This window comes from Kazachstania africana, chromosome 2, assembly GCF_000304475.1.
Source record: "Kazachstania africana CBS 2517 chromosome 2, complete genome".
NCBI classification, from domain to species: domain Eukaryota; kingdom Fungi; phylum Ascomycota; class Saccharomycetes; order Saccharomycetales; family Saccharomycetaceae; genus Kazachstania; species Kazachstania africana.
This window is the reverse complement of record NC_018941.1, coordinates 146,863-166,222: the sequence shown is the minus strand read 5'-3', so window position 1 is coordinate 166,222 and position 19,360 is coordinate 146,863. Positions and strand designations below refer to the sequence as shown.

At 37.6% G+C, this 19,360-nt stretch overlaps 13 protein-coding genes across 13 annotated transcripts; 6 read left to right on the top strand and 7 right to left on the bottom strand.

Annotated features, from left to right (window-relative positions):
• Positions 1 to 602: 602 nt before the first annotated feature.
• On the top strand, positions 603 to 1,748 carry SFA1 (bifunctional alcohol dehydrogenase/S-(hydroxymethyl)glutathione dehydrogenase; the record flags this gene model as incomplete). The annotated part of the gene is made up of 1 exon (XM_003955472.1): positions 603 to 1,748. The coding sequence occupies one exon, from the start codon at positions 603 to 605 to the stop codon at positions 1,746 to 1,748; it is 1,146 nt and encodes a 381-aa protein (XP_003955521.1).
• Positions 1,749 to 1,896: 148 nt separating this feature from the next.
• NRP1 (Nrp1p) lies at positions 1,897 to 3,525 on the bottom strand (the record flags this gene model as incomplete). The annotated part of the gene is made up of 1 exon (XM_003955471.1): positions 1,897 to 3,525. One exon carries the CDS (start codon positions 3,523 to 3,525, stop codon positions 1,897 to 1,899), a length of 1,629 nt encoding a protein of 542 aa, XP_003955520.1.
• Positions 3,526 to 3,844: 319 nt separating this feature from the next.
• Positions 3,845 to 4,531, bottom strand: FAP7 (nucleoside-triphosphatase; the record flags this gene model as incomplete). The annotated part of the gene is made up of 1 exon (XM_003955470.1): positions 3,845 to 4,531. The coding sequence occupies one exon, from the start codon at positions 4,529 to 4,531 to the stop codon at positions 3,845 to 3,847; it is 687 nt and encodes a 228-aa protein (XP_003955519.1).
• A 261-nt stretch (positions 4,532 to 4,792) lies between these two features.
• On the top strand, positions 4,793 to 5,371 carry CDC36 (CCR4-NOT core subunit CDC36; the record flags this gene model as incomplete). The annotated part of the gene is made up of 1 exon (XM_003955469.1): positions 4,793 to 5,371. One exon carries the CDS (start codon positions 4,793 to 4,795, stop codon positions 5,369 to 5,371), a length of 579 nt encoding a protein of 192 aa, XP_003955518.1.
• Positions 5,372 to 5,462: 91 nt separating this feature from the next.
• On the bottom strand, positions 5,463 to 6,743 carry MSS51 (Mss51p; the record flags this gene model as incomplete). Its single annotated transcript, XM_003955468.1, has 1 exon — positions 5,463 to 6,743. One exon carries the CDS (start codon positions 6,741 to 6,743, stop codon positions 5,463 to 5,465), a length of 1,281 nt encoding a protein of 426 aa, XP_003955517.1.
• A 192-nt stretch (positions 6,744 to 6,935) lies between these two features.
• CDC9 (DNA ligase (ATP) CDC9) lies at positions 6,936 to 9,068 on the bottom strand (the record flags this gene model as incomplete). Its single annotated transcript, XM_003955467.1, has 1 exon — positions 6,936 to 9,068. One exon carries the CDS (start codon positions 9,066 to 9,068, stop codon positions 6,936 to 6,938), a length of 2,133 nt encoding a protein of 710 aa, XP_003955516.1.
• Positions 9,069 to 9,632: 564 nt separating this feature from the next.
• Positions 9,633 to 9,962, top strand: UGX2 (Ugx2p; the record flags this gene model as incomplete). The annotated part of the gene is made up of 1 exon (XM_003955466.1): positions 9,633 to 9,962. The coding sequence occupies one exon, from the start codon at positions 9,633 to 9,635 to the stop codon at positions 9,960 to 9,962; it is 330 nt and encodes a 109-aa protein (XP_003955515.1).
• Positions 9,963 to 10,022: 60 nt separating this feature from the next.
• PAR32 (Par32p) lies at positions 10,023 to 10,481 on the bottom strand (the record flags this gene model as incomplete). The annotated part of the gene is made up of 1 exon (XM_003955465.1): positions 10,023 to 10,481. One exon carries the CDS (start codon positions 10,479 to 10,481, stop codon positions 10,023 to 10,025), a length of 459 nt encoding a protein of 152 aa, XP_003955514.1.
• A 1,236-nt stretch (positions 10,482 to 11,717) lies between these two features.
• On the top strand, positions 11,718 to 13,745 carry PMT7 (putative dolichyl-phosphate-mannose--protein mannosyltransferase; the record flags this gene model as incomplete). The annotated part of the gene is made up of 1 exon (XM_003955464.1): positions 11,718 to 13,745. The coding sequence occupies one exon, from the start codon at positions 11,718 to 11,720 to the stop codon at positions 13,743 to 13,745; it is 2,028 nt and encodes a 675-aa protein (XP_003955513.1).
• Positions 13,746 to 13,779: 34 nt separating this feature from the next.
• On the bottom strand, positions 13,780 to 14,205 carry SRB7 (Srb7p; the record flags this gene model as incomplete). The annotated part of the gene is made up of 1 exon (XM_003955463.1): positions 13,780 to 14,205. One exon carries the CDS (start codon positions 14,203 to 14,205, stop codon positions 13,780 to 13,782), a length of 426 nt encoding a protein of 141 aa, XP_003955512.1.
• A 156-nt stretch (positions 14,206 to 14,361) lies between these two features.
• On the top strand, positions 14,362 to 15,483 carry TIP41 (Tip41p; the record flags this gene model as incomplete). Its single annotated transcript, XM_003955462.1, has 1 exon — positions 14,362 to 15,483. The coding sequence occupies one exon, from the start codon at positions 14,362 to 14,364 to the stop codon at positions 15,481 to 15,483; it is 1,122 nt and encodes a 373-aa protein (XP_003955511.1).
• Positions 15,484 to 15,513: 30 nt separating this feature from the next.
• On the bottom strand, positions 15,514 to 16,401 carry EMC2 (Emc2p; the record flags this gene model as incomplete). The annotated part of the gene is made up of 1 exon (XM_003955461.1): positions 15,514 to 16,401. One exon carries the CDS (start codon positions 16,399 to 16,401, stop codon positions 15,514 to 15,516), a length of 888 nt encoding a protein of 295 aa, XP_003955510.1.
• Positions 16,402 to 16,638: 237 nt separating this feature from the next.
• TIF5 (translation initiation factor eIF5) lies at positions 16,639 to 17,826 on the top strand (the record flags this gene model as incomplete). Its single annotated transcript, XM_003955460.1, has 1 exon — positions 16,639 to 17,826. The coding sequence occupies one exon, from the start codon at positions 16,639 to 16,641 to the stop codon at positions 17,824 to 17,826; it is 1,188 nt and encodes a 395-aa protein (XP_003955509.1).
• Between the last annotated feature and the right edge of the window lie 1,534 nt (positions 17,827 to 19,360).

The window sequence follows — 19,360 nt, the reverse complement described above, 5'->3', positions numbered from 1 at the left end:
TCTTGAAGCTTGACATGCACCCTGCCCATTAGGAGGCGGAAAAGAAACGGCAGAAGGAAAAGCAACTCTCGAAAAAATCAGTAAAATGGTCACGTGGCCTGGGCCATAAGCCGGGTTATATGGATTTTGTGTGGTGTTGGGATGTAAGACATCTTGACAGCTAAATCAGCATTGGAAACAGTGTATCGCCATTCATGGTGTTGATAAATGTTTAGCAAATGTGTATTGATTCATTGAAGAGAAGACGTTCTCTCCTTTGTTCACTACACAGTCAAGTGACGCACTGTCACGTGCACAATAGACACTCATTGCAATTTGACCACAGAAAACAAGCCCAAAGCAGGTCAGATTGCATCTAATGTGTCATAGCAGTGAATATTAGCACCACAACCCAGCCTTGCAAGGCCAGCAGATCCTCCCAATGGAATTCTCTCTTTCTCCTGCACGTGACCTCAATTCCCGGGGCATGGAATACCCCCCCCATTTCTAAAGGCTTCGAAACTTTTCACTACTGAAAAATAGGTGGCGATGACTTCTTAACAATTAAGACACACATTACGTACTCACTCTATCACATAATCAGCGCACATTAAAACTAAATCATGTCATCTACTCAAGGTAAAGCAATTCAATGTAAAGCTGCTGTGGCTTACGAAGCTAAAAAACCATTAGTCGTTCAAGACGTCATCGTTGATGCACCAAAGGCACACGAAGTTCGTATTAAGATCATGAACACCGCAATCTGTCACACTGATGCTTACACTCTATCAGGTGTTGATCCAGAAGGTCTTTTCCCTTGTATTCTAGGTCATGAAGGTTCCGGTATCGTCGAAAGTATCGGTGAGGGAGTCACAAGTGTTAAAGTTGGTGATCATGTCATCCCCCTTTACACTGCAGAATGTCAAAAATGTAAATTCTGTAAATCTGGTAAGACCAACTTATGTGGTGCTGTTAGAGAAACTCAAGGTAAAGGTGTTATGCCTGATGGTACTTCGAGATTCCACACTTTAGAGGGTAAGGATATCTTTCATTTCATGGGTTGTTCCACTTTCTCTGAGTACACTGTCGTTGCTGATGTCTCCGTCGTTGCCATTGACAAGAAGGTCTCTTTAGAACCTGCTTCTCTATTAGGTTGTGGTGTCACTACAGGTTTTGGTGCTGCTGTTAAAGCTGCTAATGTCCAAAAGGGAGATACCGTAGCTGTCTTCGGTGCAGGAACTGTCGGTCTATCCGTGGTTCAAGGTGCCAGAATGAGAGGTTGTTCAAAGGTCATTGTTGTTGATATCAATGACGAAAAGAAACAATTCAGTTACGACTTTGGTGCTACCGATTTCGTTAATCCGATGACAGATTTAAAAGATGGTGAAACTATTGTCAACAAACTAATTTCAATGACTGATGGTGGGTTAGATTACACTTTCGACTGTACTGGTAATGTACACGTCATGAGAAATGCCCTAGAAGCATGTCATAAAGGTTGGGGTCAATCCTTCATTATTGGTGTTGCCGCTGCTGGCCAAGAAATTTCCACAAGACCATTCCAATTAGTCACTGGTAGAGTCTGGAGAGGTACTGCCTTCGGTGACATCAAAGGTAGAACCGATATGCCTCAATTATTGGATGATTACGAAAAGGGCCTCTTAAAGATCGATGAATTCATCACCCACAGGAGACAATTCGATGAAATTAATGATGGTTTCGAAGATTTACACATGGGTACTTGTTTAAGAACGGTTTTGAAATTTTAAGCAGTAATGAAATGTGAATTTTAATTATAATGCAAAAATATATATCAAGTCAGGAGAAAAAACCATTACATATTGTTATATACAAAGTCTATGCAAAATTCATTAGCCATTCAATTTTATCCCCTTCCCAACAAATAGAATATTCTAATTAGTTACCTGTACTAGAAATGTTTCTCAAAACATTGTTTGAAGCCAATGACACAAATTCTAAAAGATCGACCTTCCTAGTGCTCTCATCCTTAGGTTTCTCGATAACATTGATATTATTGTTGTTGTTACCATGATTGTGATTGTTATTTTGTTGTTGATATATGGTAGACGTCTTTGGCCCACCGCACCGTAAACATAAAACGTTCTTAGCAAAATTATGATATGTACAGGATGCACAATTCCAATCTCCAGCTCTAAATGGAATGTTAGAACCAGTGTTATTGTTGTGATTATTATTATTCATCTGGTTGTAAGATGAGCCATTAACATAGCGCGTATTGTAACGATACATTGAGTTATTGAATGATGCATTCGCTCTATTGGTATTATTCTGTTGGGAACCCTCGGTGTTATGCTCAGATGTTATCTCTGGATGATGACTATTATTTTGTGATTTGATATTTATATGACCATTGGATGGAGCTGGAAAGGAACACCTGAAGCATGCTGTACGTCTTTGGAAGTTCGAAAATCCACATGATGGACAACTCCAATCACCAGGTCTTGGTTTATTTTTACTTTGTGGGAAAGATGATAGAATTTCATGAGCTTTATCGAGAACACTAGTACTAGATGGTTGAATCTCTACAACATGTTCTACAACTCGAGGCTGTTTTGTATTGGCTACATTAGATAAAATTGCGCGTCCATTCAAAGCTAGCACTTCAATAGCCTCTTCGTGTGTTTGGAACACCACAAATCCAGGTATACTGTCCAGTTCTTCCACGTATGGACTGTTATTTGAATTCCAAGTGTTTGCCAGGCTTGAAGTGTCCCCTACCACATTCTTGAAAGTCCAAAATCCAACGGGCCTGGTGCCAAATTGCGTAAACCAGGATTCTAGTTCACTTTGAGTGGTATCAGAAGGTAAATTGTTCATATATAAGACCCTTGAACGTTCTTGTAAGAAACTTCTGACATCAGTATCGGAATCGTAGGGACACGTCAAAACATTTTTCGTATCATCAGAAGTGGTACATCTTATCAGTAGTTGCAAAAGTACACTAGTAGATATTGTCATATCTCTTTCATTTTTAAACATTTTATCATCAATTGCACCATCATTTTCCTCTTTAAAGTTGTACATATCTTCCAAACCGAGTACGGTCAATAGCTCCAATAGACCCAATTTCTTTTTATCCATATTTATTGTTTTGTCACTTTCTAGCTTAGGTTTCCATGACATCACTTCTGGATGGTTTAAACACCATCTTTGATATTCTTTCATTAGGTCAAAAATTTTAGGATATTGCAGAAAGTATGGCATACTGACACCTAGATCTCGAGCTTGGCGGTTTAAAGTAACACGAATATCCCATGTGGAGAATAGCGAACATAAAATAAAACTTGAATCTCTTGTGATCGATGTAATTGATTCATTCAACTTTTCAAAAGCGGCTTTGAAACTCTCAGCTTGTTCATCGATTACAATCTGATCCACTTTAGTAGGTACCTCACCCAAAGCGTTTGCGTTTACTAATTGGAAAGTAACCTTTGTAATCCTCGTATGATCCTTCGGAGTCTCTACCTGGTGTAACGTATCCAGTTCCAATATGACGTAAAACATAATCTAGACAGAGTTAATATGACGGAGAAAAGAAAATACACCCTATACAAATTGTCGCTAAGCAGTTATAAATAGCCCAGATCCCAAACCACGCTATATGCCACTGAGTTTCTTGATCTATGGGCTCTCGCTGCGCTACCAACCTTCGAATTGACTACACCAATTTCCTCGAGATCTGAACTGTCAAAAGCTCATCGGTTCGCCCAAATTTGAAAAATTTTCTATGCAGAAAATATGACATTATGTGATGTGTGGGTATACTGCTTAACTAATGAGAAACTGCTATCCAGATATATATAATTGTACATAAATGTATGGCTCAGTTGGATCCAGCATCTTCTTCTGCAGTTTCTGACTCATCAGAAGAGCTTTCGTCTGAGCTTGCAGAGCTTTCTTCCTGTTGTTCTTCGTCCGAATTTGAATCCTTTGGTAATTCACCTTGATATTCGTTGGTGACACCATTCTTGTGTTGTGTGAGCCACATTTCTTGCCATGCGACGATACGTTCTACATTTGCATCCATCTCTTCGGTGCTATTGCTTTGCAATTCCACGACAATCTCTTGTTCGTAAGAATCTAATGCATCCTGTAGGACCACTCCCATGATCTCTGCATCCAGGTTTTCCTGAATCTTCGATTCGTGATAGCCTCTGCCATGTAGTCTGTCAAATAATATAGAATTGTCGCATCTGAGTACGACCACAAGGTCGATCAGCCTCTCTGGGAACACATCATTAACATGCCAGTCAATGATGGACTTACCACGACGTAAGAGAGGCTCCAGTTCGTCTAATAGCTTATCGTCATCGACAATATGAGATTTACGGGACTCGTCGTATCCATCGTAACATTTATGTTTCTCAGCAAACTCTGAGATATTGAAATATGTATAATCAGGCAGTCTACGCATTAGCAACTCACATGTGGTCGATTTACCACAACCAGGCGTCCCAGTGACCAGCAAATTTGGACTGTATCTACGTGATTCTTTCGTTTCCGTGACCATATTGTATTCTGACCTTCTAGCAACTCGATATTCAGCTTATGAAGAGACCTTCTCTTCGATATGACTTCTCTTCTTCTTTTTCGAGCATTGCTAAGTTTTTTTTTGCTGTTCCAATATAAAAATAATTAATTTATAGAAAAGCTGAACTCAGCATTGTAAGTCCAGAAAGATCAGGTCTACAAGAATTCTTCTATCTTATCGATTTGGAATTTGCTACAGTTTGTAAATAGATAGAGACAGACATTATAAAAGAAATCAACTATGGATAAGTTCGGTTTGAAAGCCCTGATACCTCTCATTAAGCAGGATCCACAAGGTGAGAAAAATGGACAATACGACCATTCAATGACATTGGGTGCGGATTTGTCTTCCATGCTATATTCTCTGGGTATTCCCCGTGATAAGCAACACCATAGAGTACTAGATACGTTCCAGTCACCATGGGCTGAAACTTCAAGAAGTGAAGTAGAACCAAAATTCAGTATTCCAGATTCATTCAACAATATTTCAAATGTACTACAATCGAATGTAACGCCGCCTTGTTTTGATTCTATTCAGAATGATCAACAACGTGTGGCTTTATTTCAAGACGAAACTTTGTTTTATCTATTCTATAAACATCCTGCAACGGTCATTCAAGAATTAACTTATTTAGAATTAAGAAAACGTAATTGGAGATATCACAAGACACTCAAAGCATGGTTGACGAAAGATCCAATGATGGAACCAATAGTATCTCAAGATGGGCTGAGTGAAAAGGGCTCTTATGTATTCTTCGATCCTCAAAGATGGGAAAAATGTCAGAGAGATTTCTTGTTATTTTATAACGCCATTATGTAGAACTACAAAAAACTAGGATTATTCAAGACGACTATTTTCAAATTGTTATTTTTTCATTGCTATATACAGGGAGTAACTATATATAAGCTAATCATATTTCAATAGGATGGTACCTCTTACCTCTGAACGCAGATATATACATGTTGAATTGATAAACTTCTTGAGGATTTAGATCGTTCAGTTCCCATTTGGTACTTCCAAATAAGTTCTTCACAGGTGTCATTAGAGTGTCAAGTTTGTCACCATACATTTTGTTTAACAATTTAACATCATTAGATAAGTCCTTCTTACTAAATCCGGTATGGAAAACTGCGCATTTTGTGTCTAATAATGCCTTCACGGTATCGTTCATCCAAAGTTCCTTAGTTTCAGGTGAAGCAAACCCAGGATGGAACACAAAGAAAACATCGTTGTAGGGATCGTATGGGAAGAAATCTTGAGCCTTATGTATGTCATGGAATAATTTAGGATGGTAAACTAACGATATGGTATCATCAATTCTCTTAACTATATTGTTCGCACCACCAACGCTATTACTTGGTTCTCTTAGTTGGCATTCAGGACCAATGAAAATAATTTCAAAAGTTTGTAATGGGAACAAATATTGGAATTGCTTCCAGACATGACCTGGTAATTGACTCTCAGCACGTGCGCCCAGTATAAAAATTCTCATTGGACGTGTCTTGTTAAGCACACTACGTGATGATTTATGTTGCGATGGATACAACGAATATCTTAGAGCTGCAATCGATTTCAAACCTTCCAAAGTAATTGGACCGTGTGGATAGAGAGAATATGGAGAATATTGGTGTAATACCGAAGCAATTGTGATAGGATAACTCAGCATCTTCGTTACTGTAGCTAATTGAAATTCGGTATCCATAGAATAGAATGACCTCGTGTAAAAATACAAATCCCAATTAGCCAAATTGACAGCACGATCAAACGTCTGGTCACTAGGAAAGTCAAACTCTGGGAAAGATCTGCCACTTCTCAAATCATGTTCGTAAATATTAACCTTCTTCAAAATATCAGGAATCTTATTCCTGTGGTAAGCTTCATCTTGCTCCCAAGCTTCTCTCGAGTGATGGGTTGGTATACCAGAAATTGGGCACGTATAATTAATTTCCTTTCCCGTTATAGGGCAACGTGCCATAGCTTTAATCTTGGCTGCTCTTTCTCGTAGTTCAGGTGAAGGAGATTGATCCCATGGATAGAACCTATTGCTTACTCGTGGCTCATCCGGAGTTGGTGGAGGTTCTAACCCTAAAGCATTCCTAACAAATCCAACCAACGTTCGAGAAAGAACTCTTCTTTGAAGATGTTGTAATCGTCCCCTTGCATATACATGAGGAGCACCGGAAAGTAACATTACGGTTGAGTGCTCAATGCTTGATAGTCAGCTTTACAAGTTTTCTAACTCTTTTATTATTTTTCAAGGAGATTTTTGATATTAAGATCTATGTTATTTCTATGCGTCAAGAACATCAAAAAATTATAATATAGAGAGATGTCTAAATAAATATATAATGTCATTGAGCAACTCATACAAGCTTAGGCCAGTCTATTTGGCTACGTGAGATTGGTTTTCATACAGTTCTATTATCTGTTCGGAAGAAGTCGCTTCTTCGACGGATTTGTCTTCTCGAAGTCTGATGAATCTTGGGAATCTCAATGAGATACCCTTCGAGTAGGTTGATGCACCTGCTTTGTAAATTGGTGACATGGAAAGATCTGCAGTAAGAACTTCAAACAGCAAAGTTGGCTCGAACCAAACGTCTGGTTGGGCGCTGGAGTCGTAGATGTATGTGGCTTTAGGGCCATCGATTGTCGTACTCTTCAATCTGTCATATAGGGACTGTAACACTTCGTCTGAAAACCCTGTACCAATTTTGCATGCTGTTTCGAATTCACCTGTATCTTGATTGTAACAGCCTAACAGGAATCCACCGTATGTACCAGTACGCTTACCTCTTCCATAAAAGGCACCAAGAACGCAAAGATCTAAAGAATCACCAACACCGTCTAAGTAGTCCTTTTTCAATTTCAACCAGTTACGGGATCTTTTACTTGGCTCATAATGCGAGTCTTCACCGTCTAAGACTTTCACCATTAAGCCTTCACATGAATCCTTAACAGACTGATCCAAGAAAAGTTGTAATTCATCTAAATTATTAGTGGATAATTCTTTTGCATAAGTAAATTCTCCATGAACTTCTCTTGTTACAGAATGCAAGATTTCCCTTCTTTCTCTTAGGCTCTTGTTGATTAATTTTTCGTCATTATGACACAATATATCAAATGCGAATAAACAAATTCTAACTTTAATATCCTTGATATCGACATCCTTACGCTTTCTTGTACTTAGGACCTGAAATGGTAAGATTTTCTTTTCCTCTCTGTCCCAGGCAACTGCTTCACAATCGATGATTAAACTTTTTGTAAGGTTTAGATCCTTGATAAAATCTGTTACATTAATTTCAGGATATCTTTCGGTCATGTTTTCGCCATTACGAGAGTAAATTCTCATGCTTCCATCATTCATCAAATGTACCTGAGCTCTCTCACCATCGTACTTATATTCGGAAGTAAAATGTATATTTTGAAATCTGTCAAACACTTCCATTATTGTTTTTGTTGGTTTAGCTAACATTGGTTTCAATGGAATACCAGGTCTTAAAGAACAGTGTTCATCTAAATTCATTATACCATATTTAAGGCATGAATTTATAACAATTTCATAATTGGGGATTTGACAAAAGGCGTCTCTGATTTTTTGTTCAGCTTTTTCAATCAGTTCCATGTCTGGATCAAGTGTATTGTTGTATTCATTGATTAATAGTGCTTTGGATAGGGATATAAGGACACTCTTCTCTGCGAGACCAATTCTTAGTTTCGATTCCAGAGATCTGATCAAATATTTGGCTTCGATACCTTTACAAGCAGTCAAAAGTTTTTTAATTAATCTTATTTTCTTGAGTTGAGAATCTTTACCACTTGATTTGGCAATTAATTTCAAATTTTGGAATACGTAACCGACAGTTAAAGGTTTTGGTTTGAACATAGTTGGCTGGACATTTCTTGCGTTCATGGCAATGGTTCCGAGATCCCCAATATCCTTATAATCCAATTTAACTTGTTGTAATGATTTACCACAGGATTCACTGATTGTTTTCATTAGTAAATTTTCACCTAGACCCAACTCCAGTCCCATTTCGTAATCGGGACCTAATTTATTAATGAAAAGGTACGTCAATGGGATTAAGTTTGCTGTGTTCTGTTTCATGGCTTTAGTGAAAAATTCAGAACAAAGTTTAATAATTTGTAATCTGGAAGATATGTTTTCAATTTCTTGGAACAGTACACACACATCTGCGTAAGGAATATCGCATACAAACTCTTGTTTAACGGTGGTTTCAGAAGAATCTGTTTTCGAGCTCTCAATTGGGCTCAACTTGGGCTTTTTCAATGGGGAAGAGCCATTAGCTGTGGTAGAAGACGAAGAACTGGACGGAGGTGGCACGGGAGATGAGGAGGTCTTTGAATTCTGATCGTCTGCAGAAGGTTTTATTGACGTGAAGAATCTAGCTAAAGTTGCTTGTCTCTTGCTATTTGAGGACATTATTCCTGAATATATATATACTAGTGGCGTCAAACGTTGTGCGGGATACTTATTACAGCAGAGTAGCTTCAACATGAACCTGTGAAACTCTCACTAAAATAGCTTTTTTTTGGCTCTTGGATGAACCTTTTTTGATATTGTAGCCTTAACGCGTTTATTTTGAAGAAAACGCGTGAGGGAAGAGTCCACTACTGAGACGATGAGCAACACAGTTAGACAGCATCAAGCTACTATGTTGCGAGAGTTGTACAGTTAGTAAATAGTTTGCGTGTTTTGAGAATGATTTCTTTAAAAACAATGTCATGGAGGTTTCCTATGGCGAGCGACGACGACGTTGCACAAATCAGCGGATCCTCACTGCCCATCGGTGTCACCAAGACATACCACGGCCGTTCCACCTAAGCATTAGAACACTATGTGAGAGCAGGGCTTAATGGCTCGTCTAATAGATGTCGAAGGATGGTCTCCCATGGCAGTCACCGGGTAATATTCTGAACTGTCGTAAGCCTGTCTGTCACGTGGGGTGACAGTCCACAGCACCGATTTTTGAAGGGTATCCTCATATTTGAAGTATATAAGAAAGAGAGACTGTGTAAGTTGTTGAGATGGCATATGAAAGTCGTAACTGGGAGTGTGAGTATGGTTGTTAGGAAGAGTTTAAGCAAGTCTATGTTGGACAATGAAGTGCCCATGGTTTATGCCACGGGTAATAACGAATTCTGTGTAGCGTTGTCGGAATCGCAGGGATTTCATTGGAATCAAGACCTGTTTGTTTCACAATATCAGCAGTTCTATAAAGTTGAATACGATGGGTTTATCAAGGACAGGAGATATGGTAGGTCGAATAATTGCGTGAGTCTAAGTTACGATTCTAAAAATGGAGTTTCCAATAGGCAAAATCCTGAGATTGTGGAGGTTGAGTCAGATACTAGTGAGAAAAATCGTTTTAGAGGATTGATAAGTAAATGAATTAAAAAAGTGTGAGTGACCTTATCTATTATTATTAGTACAAACGTTATTATATATTCTTTATGCAAACACATTCCTCAATGATGACCAAAAACCTTTCTTTTCGTGTTTCTTCCGGCTGGTATGCCTCTTATTGGGCTTTTTCTTGTTACTATCAGTAATACTAGTCTCTGGGGATACGATGTTTCCGGCCCCACCCCTGCCTATAGCCACAGTGGGAGGTTTATCTGTAACTTCTTCTATAGTCCGTTCACGCCGTATTTCATGGCTAGTATTTGTCTTTACCAGAATTATATCATCTGCATCCACATCCTGTGCTATTCTCGTCAGCTTGGGATCCACATTTTTCCTCATATTACCCACACCACCGCGTCCTGTACTGTACACAGGCTGTATTAAAGCAGGTGTCTGCGAACCTTGCGGTACTAACTTTGGCGAGACACGAGTGCCACTCTTTTGAAAATTACCAATACCACCTCTTCCTGTCGATACTTTGTATTTCTGTGTCGTATCGTCCATAATAGTACTATTTTGTATACTCTTAAATAACTCTTCTATCTGATTCGATGATCAAACGCTGTATTTTATATTATTCTCGTCGTCATTTTTCTTTTTCTTGCCTCCTCTCGATGAGAATTGAATGACCATCAAACCGCGACTTTCACGAGGATCAACATTCGAAAAAGACAAGCGATGGCTGATTGCATCAGCTGAGCTGTGGGGAGTGGGTCGTCCCGCGGCGATGGGTGTCTGTCTCTACCAGAGAGAGAGGCTACATCATATGGTAGGAATGTTAACGTTGTCCAGCCGTCTCCATTGTCTCGCAAGATGACTACAGATGTTGTGCCCTGCTTACGCTATTGTTTCTGGCTCCGATAGATTTGTAAGTATGGCTTCCCGTGATTACAATTCTTGCTGTATCAGACGGATGTTTTGATGATAGCTTATTATCAAGACAATGCATCCGATGTATTTCTTTCTTTTCTAAATGACTAGTTTCTAATATATATAGTGACGGCAGTATTACTCGTCTTCTTGGCATGGTTCGTTTGCACACGAACCAACGACAACACATACTGTGACCCCAAATGGATCCTAACCAGGAGTTACCTATTTTAAGAAATAACGCTTTTTGTAAACCAAAGCCACCTTTGTATACAAGACTAAGGTGTCATCGTAAGACAAAGCCCTCCACGATGATAGGTAGTCAGACTATTTTCACATCTGCATCAAAACCTGATAACATAAAACTTTAGTATAGTTCTATGTATGACTGTTTATGATTTAGATACTTTAATTAACGATATCTTTTGTACGTCTTCCATCTTTGCTTATCGCTGGAAACAGTACCGCTTATCCTGCACTGGAGTTTCCACAGGAGTTTCATATGCAAATAGCAATATGCACACCCCTTTGAGCTACTGTCTAGGTTCTCAATTTCTCGAGAAAAATGATTGTCAAGTTACATAGATTTAGAAAGTGTGATACTATAAAGAAGAAACCTTTACGAGTCCCGCAACCGTCGTTTCTCTCTCGTTCCAAAGATAACAAATACTTTGAACCTCGATTTCTTCTTCATTCCTCTCAACCATCCGTGATTATCCGCTTGCTTTAGCGGCATTACACTACCATCTACTACTCGTTCATCTCTTCGTATTGGTTTTTTTTTTGTATTAGATATTAAAATTTCAGTTTTTAAGGCACACGTCAAGAACTCTTGATAGTACAAGAAAAAGGCTATCTTCCTCAGGTCCAATGGAAACACTACCTGGCCAGGATTATGGCAATGACAATGACACAATACAGTATGAAATGGGTCCCCATTCAAACTATCTGCCATACAATAGAATTGCGAAAGTTACGATGAAAACTCGTCATTGGATAGTGGCAATTTCGCTCATATCGATTTATTCTGCTTATATCCTAAATAAATACGACATCGTTGATCCTGTACTCAGGGACTTAGAGACTGAGTTCTTTAACTTGCTAGTGCTACAGAAATCTGGGCAATTCTTTCTCAGTTTTAGACCTTTCTTAGCACTTCAACTTTATTCCATTTTGCCATTAAGTATCGGTCTATTGAGATTATTTTCTTTGTGTCTCAGTTCTTTGACTTTACTACTCGTCTTTTCCACGCTCATATTATCTCGTGTCAATATGATATTGTCCTCATTTGGTATGCTTTCAATCATGAGTCTATCAATCTTTCAAATTAATTCCGTATCGGTTAATGAAAACGCTCTATGTTGGTTTACGTTGGTTTCAGTCATCCATCTTTGGCAAAATTACAGATTGACCGGAAAAGGTAAGTTCAAAACTATGTTACTGATCTCTGTTCTGCTTGGATCAAACATGTCAATCAAATATTCAGGTTTTATGACTTTATTGTGGGCCATGGTTGTATTCAATTGGCACCTATGGAATAGAATCATCCCTGATTTGGGTTGCTCAAACAAAAATATTGCCAAACTTTCAATCACTCATTCTTTATTGCTATTGATAATTCCATTATCAATTTTCTTATTGACTTCATTTATTCAAATCACCCATTGGAAATTTGACAATCCAGAATATTCAAAATTCATGTCTTCTTATTTTCAAACATATTTAAGAAATAATAAGAGGCCCATAACTCTAGATTCACGATTATATTATGGTTCAGTAATCGAACTTCGTCATTTGAACTCGATTGGAGGTTATTTGGCATCTGTGAACGCTACGTATCCAAGCGGGTCTCAGGAACAGATAGTCGGAATCACCAGTCAAGAAGATAGCGAATGGAATCATTTCATCCTAGAGCCAATTGAAACGCACGTCCGTAACGAAGTCCAAGAGGGCAAAATAGTTCCTGTAAAGCAGTCAAGACCTCTGAAGTTGAGACATAAACTGACGGGCAAATTATTAAGGGCCTCTGATGTAAGACCTCCTATTTCCGAACATGATTATGATAAAGAAGTCTCATGTACTGGTGATATCTCATACAATGGTAAGAATGACGAATTTTGGAAATTCGATGTCACTACCTTAGATGAAAAGAGACCTGTTAGACCATTGGAAGATACCATTCAAGTTAGAAATATTGGGCAACGTTGTACTTTGATGTCTCATGATATTAAGCTGCCTGAAGTTTGGAATATTGATTTATCGGAGGTCGATAATTATTTACAAGAAGTTATCTGTATTGAATCCGCAGTTCATGCTAGAAGTCTGTTTCAAGTTATTCTTGTACGAAATGCACATTCTGAGCCTTACGAAAAGTTTTTTTACCCTTCTGAGAATGAATCATTCAAATTTAGCAAATTATTTTATGAAATAGTCGTTAAACAATTTAAATCTGATTCCTACATTGGAAAGTCTGGCACTGAAGAAGTAGATTATATTGAAGTGGGTAATTGGCCGTTTAAAACTTTGGATGACAATATCTACGTTAAACATATTTGGTTAAGTTCCATCGTCTCAATAATGTTAGTGATTTTTGGTAATCTCATCACAATAGTTAGTTGGAATCCGTTCAGTAAACTCTCGAAGGCTGAAACTACCAAAATTTATAAAATTATATTTACAGATGTCTCAATAGAGTGTTTAGTAGGATGGTTCTTACACTATTACGTGTTTATGAAATGGTCGAATTCCGAGGGGTTGGACGTCACTAACTATTTCCCAAGTTTCTTATTTGGAGAATTACTCTTTATCTATTTACTAAACTATTTCTACCATTGGAATAAGATGTCTTTGATCATCGTACCAATTTATCTCTTAGTGATGCTGTATATGAATAAATAACTAAACTTTTTTCTATATATATAAACATGCATGATTAATTCTGACTTTTCCTCGATTCAGCAATTCCAGAAACAAATGTCTCAATCAACCCGTTAACGTCTTTCAACAGAGACTCTTTTTTCTTGATAGCTTCTAGTTTTTGTTCTTCCACATCCACTAACTTCTGTTGTAACGAATTGATCTTCGCCAGTTGTTCATTCGCAGAAACATCCACCCCAGGCAAAGAATCTATCAATTTCATAATCTGTCGCGTTTTCAATATTATATCAGTCGATAACTCATCGATAGTATTCGTATAATCTTCCTCAGTTGCAATAGTTGCATGTTTATCGGCCATCTTCAATTCACCTTCATGAAGTGGTGTAAAATCGTGATTCTTGTCCACATAATTCAACGTTGCACAGAATTGCTCCATCATTTGATCCAAACATATCTGCAGTTGTGTTAGTCTATCCGTCATGTTTGCACCTTTCTAACTGTCAGTATCGTATGCCAGTTTAATATATACTATTCAGTTTGTGATTTTCAAGTAGGAAAAAAACTCATTGATATTAAAGTATATTGAAGTTTAAGCTTTTCAAAGAGGCGTAGATATAAAGATAGAACTAGTGAGTAAATGGCTGATAGAGACGTGGAAAAGTCCTTGAAAAGGACAGTAAGGCCTGGGATTAATACCATTGAGATAACTGCGGCAAGAGAGTTGCATGCAAGGACGGTTAATGCTCGCAATCCACGGAATGAAAGAGCCATGCAGACTACGACGACAACGACAACGATGGCGAAGAGCAGCGCAAGCTTCTTTAAGGAGCCTATCCCGAGACACGTGTGTAATAGTGCGAATAATCCGCCCTGCAAGCATTGTGGGAGAATGATAATACCATCACCGGTGGCTACATATCCTTTGGAAGATAATCCGTCTATATCGATTAATAATTGGACGATCACATCGAGAAAGAGACCTATATTGAATTCTGAAGAGTTGGAAGACTGGGAAACGAATAAGCTTAGTGGGCTGGGCGCCTTACCTGAAATGATCTTCGGTAATAATTACATATCAATAAAGAATGTGGAGAAAAATTGGTCTATAGACTTCAGGGCCTTGGATGCCTTGTCGATGGTAAATCTGGAGGATTCTGGAATCAGGGTATCATATTCCAAAGATTGGATTAACTCGAAGCTTAAGACGACGGCAAAGGAAGTTCATGAAGATGATCTCTTTGAAATTAGTTCAGAATCATTGAATATCGTCAAGAATTACGATTGGACTTACAGCACAGAATATAAAGGTACGGTTATTAATTATAACGATAATGATGTAATTGATTTCAAGACTGATAATGATCTAGTCTTACCGATTGATAAACTATCAAAACCAGATCAAATATTATTTTTTGATGACATGATCTTGTTTGAAGATGAATTGGCTGATAATGGTATATCTATCTTGAATGTCAAAATCCGTGTTATGAATGAAAGACTGCTTCTTTTGAGCAGATTCTTTCTAAGAGTTGACGACGTTATTGTAAGAGTTTATGACACTAGAATTTATGTCGAATTTGATGAAAATAAAGTCATTAGAGAATTTAAACAATACGAAAGTGAATATAATGATCTAATGGCCAATCAAAAACGTGTCTTGGCGCATTCTCGAGATCCAAAGGCATTGCTAAGAGATAGTAATTGGGTTGTGGAGCATATACCATTGGTTAAAAGACAATGTGAAGTTATTCAGTTTTAATAATATTTACATAAATTGATATAAAAATTTCTATTTCTTCAAGCTTAATTGATCCAAAATATATTCGGCTGTTATTTTATCCTTTTCATTAGATATTTTAGATATTTCAACTAGTCGTTTAGTTGCCACGTTAAGAACATCTTTCTTGTCACCTAATAATTTACTAATCGTGGCAACGAGCGACCAACCCTTGAGATACGATTCACTCAATTCTCCTGATCTCAATGCATTCTTTAACCCTTTGTTCAATGATTCTTCCATCTTCTGTTTACCCTTATCTAAACGACGTGCTTTGTAATAGTACAATTCAGCGATTCTACTAAAGATGACATAATTGAAGGGCATTATAACGAGAACCTCTTCAAAACAGTATATTGAACGACTGAGTTGTCCCATCTTCCAATAAATTTCACCCATGTAACACCATAACTCTGCATCTAACGGGAATTTCTCCACTAATGAGATTAACTCTTTGAGAATTTCATTTTCGTTACTTAACTTGCCTATTTTCAATGAGAGTAATTTCTTAGCTACGATGAGATAGCTCCTAGAATCAGAATCATATTCATATGAGTCTCTTATTAATTTTTCTAGATACTTACTGGCGATCGTATCATTTTCATTGATTTGTAACAATGTGGCATTCATCACTTGCAATTTAGCAGAATTCTCGCCTAATCTATCCCTCAATGAGTTGTAAATGATCTGGGCATCAACATCCTTCGACAAATAGACACAAAGATAGAATAACATCTCGCACAATGAAAGATAATCCGTCTCCTTGATTGACACTTCATTATATTGCAGAAATACGGATAATTCACCGTGCAGTTTAGCAGTCTCTTCAGCATTGAACTGCGTATACAACTTCGACTGCATAATCGCTAGAAACCTATCTCTCACAACATCGTTGGACATCCTGGTAACCTGAAGCTCTGATGCTGGCAATACTGCTAGCTGAATTGCTCTATAGTGTATATATATATATATATATATTACAAAAATGGAATCATCTATTACGGATTTTTTTTTTTTCAGATATTGAAGAGTGAAAAAATTTGCGATGGTGAAGCCAAAAGACACTATAACTTTGATAAAGAACACTACGTTTAGTTTGATTTAATCACGGTTTTAGAATCAATAGTATAGTTAAAGATGTCCATCAATATTTGTAGAGATAACCATGATCCCTTTTACCGTTATAAGATGCCTCCTATCCAGGCTAAGGTTGAAGGTAGAGGTAACGGTATCAAGACTGCATTATTAAACGTTTCTGACGTTGCCCGTGCTTTGAATAGACCAACTGCATATCTAGTCAAATATTTCGGGTTCGAGTTAGGTACTCAAACCTCCATTTCCGTTGATAAGGATCGTTATTTGGTTAATGGTGTCCACGAACCCGCCAAATTACAAGATGTTCTTGACGGTTTCATTAACAAGTTTGTTCTTTGTGGCAGTTGTAAGAATCCTGAAACCGAAATCATTATTACTAAGAGCAGTGATTTAGTTAGAGACTGTAAAGCATGTGGTAAGAGAACTCCAATGGATTTAAGACACAAATTATCTTCTTTCATTCTAAAGAACCCTCCTGCATCCATAGATACCGGTTCTAAGAAAAAGAAGAAGGCTGCTACCGCTTCAGCTAATGTTCGTGGTGGTGGTGTTTCCATCAGTGATATTGCTCAAGGGAAACAAAAGGAAGAATCTAGTCAAAATGACGAAGAAGATGATGATGAATTAGCCCGTCAAATCAATGCTGCAGCTTCTACTTTGGAACAAATTGAAGTAAAAGATGATGAATGGGCGGTTGATATGTCAGAAGAAGCTATTAGAAAGCGTGCGAAAGAATTACAAGTAAGTTCATCAACGTTGTCACCAGAATTAACCAAATTAGATGAGTTCGGTGAATGGATGTTAAAAGATGATGAATTACCATCAGATGTTGAATTATACAAGAAAGCTTCAGAGCTCGAAATTCTAAATGAACCAAAACTTGGTTGTGTTCTCGCCCAATGTTTATTTACTGAAGATATTGTCAGCGAAGTTTCAGAACATACTGCATTTTTAACTAAAGTATTAGCTAACGAAGATTTTGAAAAGAACTTCCTTGGTGGTATCGAAAGATTCCTTGGGTTAGACCACAAAGATTTAATCCCACAATTACCAAAAATTTTGGTACAATTATATAATAATGACATTGTCTCAGAAGAAGTGATCATTAATTTCGGTACTAAAGTCTCTAAGAAGTTTGTTCCTAAGGAAGTTTCAAAGAAAGTTCGTAGAGCTGCTAAGCCATTCATTACCTGGTTAGAAAATGCTGAATCTGACGATGATGAAGAGTAAGAAGTTATCCTCAAAAAAATAATATTAATAAAATTGGAGTCAATGTATCAAAGTCTCTTTTATATATGTGTATGTATATAAACTGTTTTTTTCTCTCAATCACATTAAGTTCTCAACTAAGATAATTGAATGTTTAATCTTTAAATGATGATTTGGAACGCAAAAGTGGGCCATATTTGTAAAGAAAGAAAGGTATTGTTGCTAATATAATAGAGATAAACTCCAGAATTGATGAACCCCATCCAACTGGATAACCATCAATCGCTAACTTATTGTACATTGCCTTCCCAAATAATGGGAACGCACAAGCAAATGTGGCACGACAGAATCCATTTCCCGCATAGACAGAAGCAATATAATTAGGATAACACAATGCCAGGTATGAGAAAGACGTTTGAAATAGGTTAAATACACATACGATGAAAAAAATTTCTGCAATTATTGGAACAATCCAATGTGTCATTGCTCCCCATCCGAAAAGGAATAAGGAACATGGCAAACACCAACTTACGCACATTGGAAGTATTAAAAACGCTTCAGGCTGGAAAGTACAGTCTTTACGTTTTGGTATGACCACTTTATGGATGAATATTATCAACGTTGGAAATGCAATGCAACAGCCGACACAGAAACCCATATATGAGAGTCCCAATTCTACCATGGTAAAATGCCAGTTATCAATAAAAAGAACTGGAAACGGTTCAAAGAAAAGAAAAAATGTGCCGCAACAGACTGCTAAATAAGCATCGAATGCCATTAGAATTGGTTCTTTGGCAATAATTTTGATAGGCCTATAAAGAGTGGCGATAATAAAATCTTTGACACCTATTTGAGCATCGATTTTCTCTTATCTAGTATAATATCTATTATCGCCAGTTTGCTTTCTAATTCTTGATGCTCTTCTCGAAAGGACATTTGCTCCTGATGTTTCAGGGAATGCGAAGATACATAAGATTAGACATGAAGCTGACATCCATAATAGAAGTCAGAAACACCGCCTCCAATCTTCTGTAACAACCATAGAAGCACCTAATATCGGCGCAGTAATGGGAGCAATTAATGGACCAATGGCCCACAATGCCAGATAGATAGTTAGATGAGTAGGTTGGATAATATCAGCGATTGTGGCACCACCAGTTGATAGTGATGGTGAACACAAAATACCAGTAATAAATCTTAAAATCACTAAGCCTGCAATATTTTGCACAGTGGCACAACCCACTTCTAAAATCATAAATATTGCAAATGTAATATTATAAATTTACTGTCCACCAATTTTGGCTACTACTTCTGATAATGGTGAAAAAATCCATTGACCTATACCATAGCCAAGGACGTATATTTATAGATTCAAAGTAGCAGTAACATGCCCTACGTGGAACTCATTCTGTATTTGCTCCTGTCCTGGTGTATAAATTGCCGAACCCATATAATTACTCGACGTCAGTAACATGATTTCGGGAATAATTAGGAGTTTTCTTGAATATGGCCAATTTTGAGGATGATCCGGGTCGTTGTCACCATTCCAATCCAC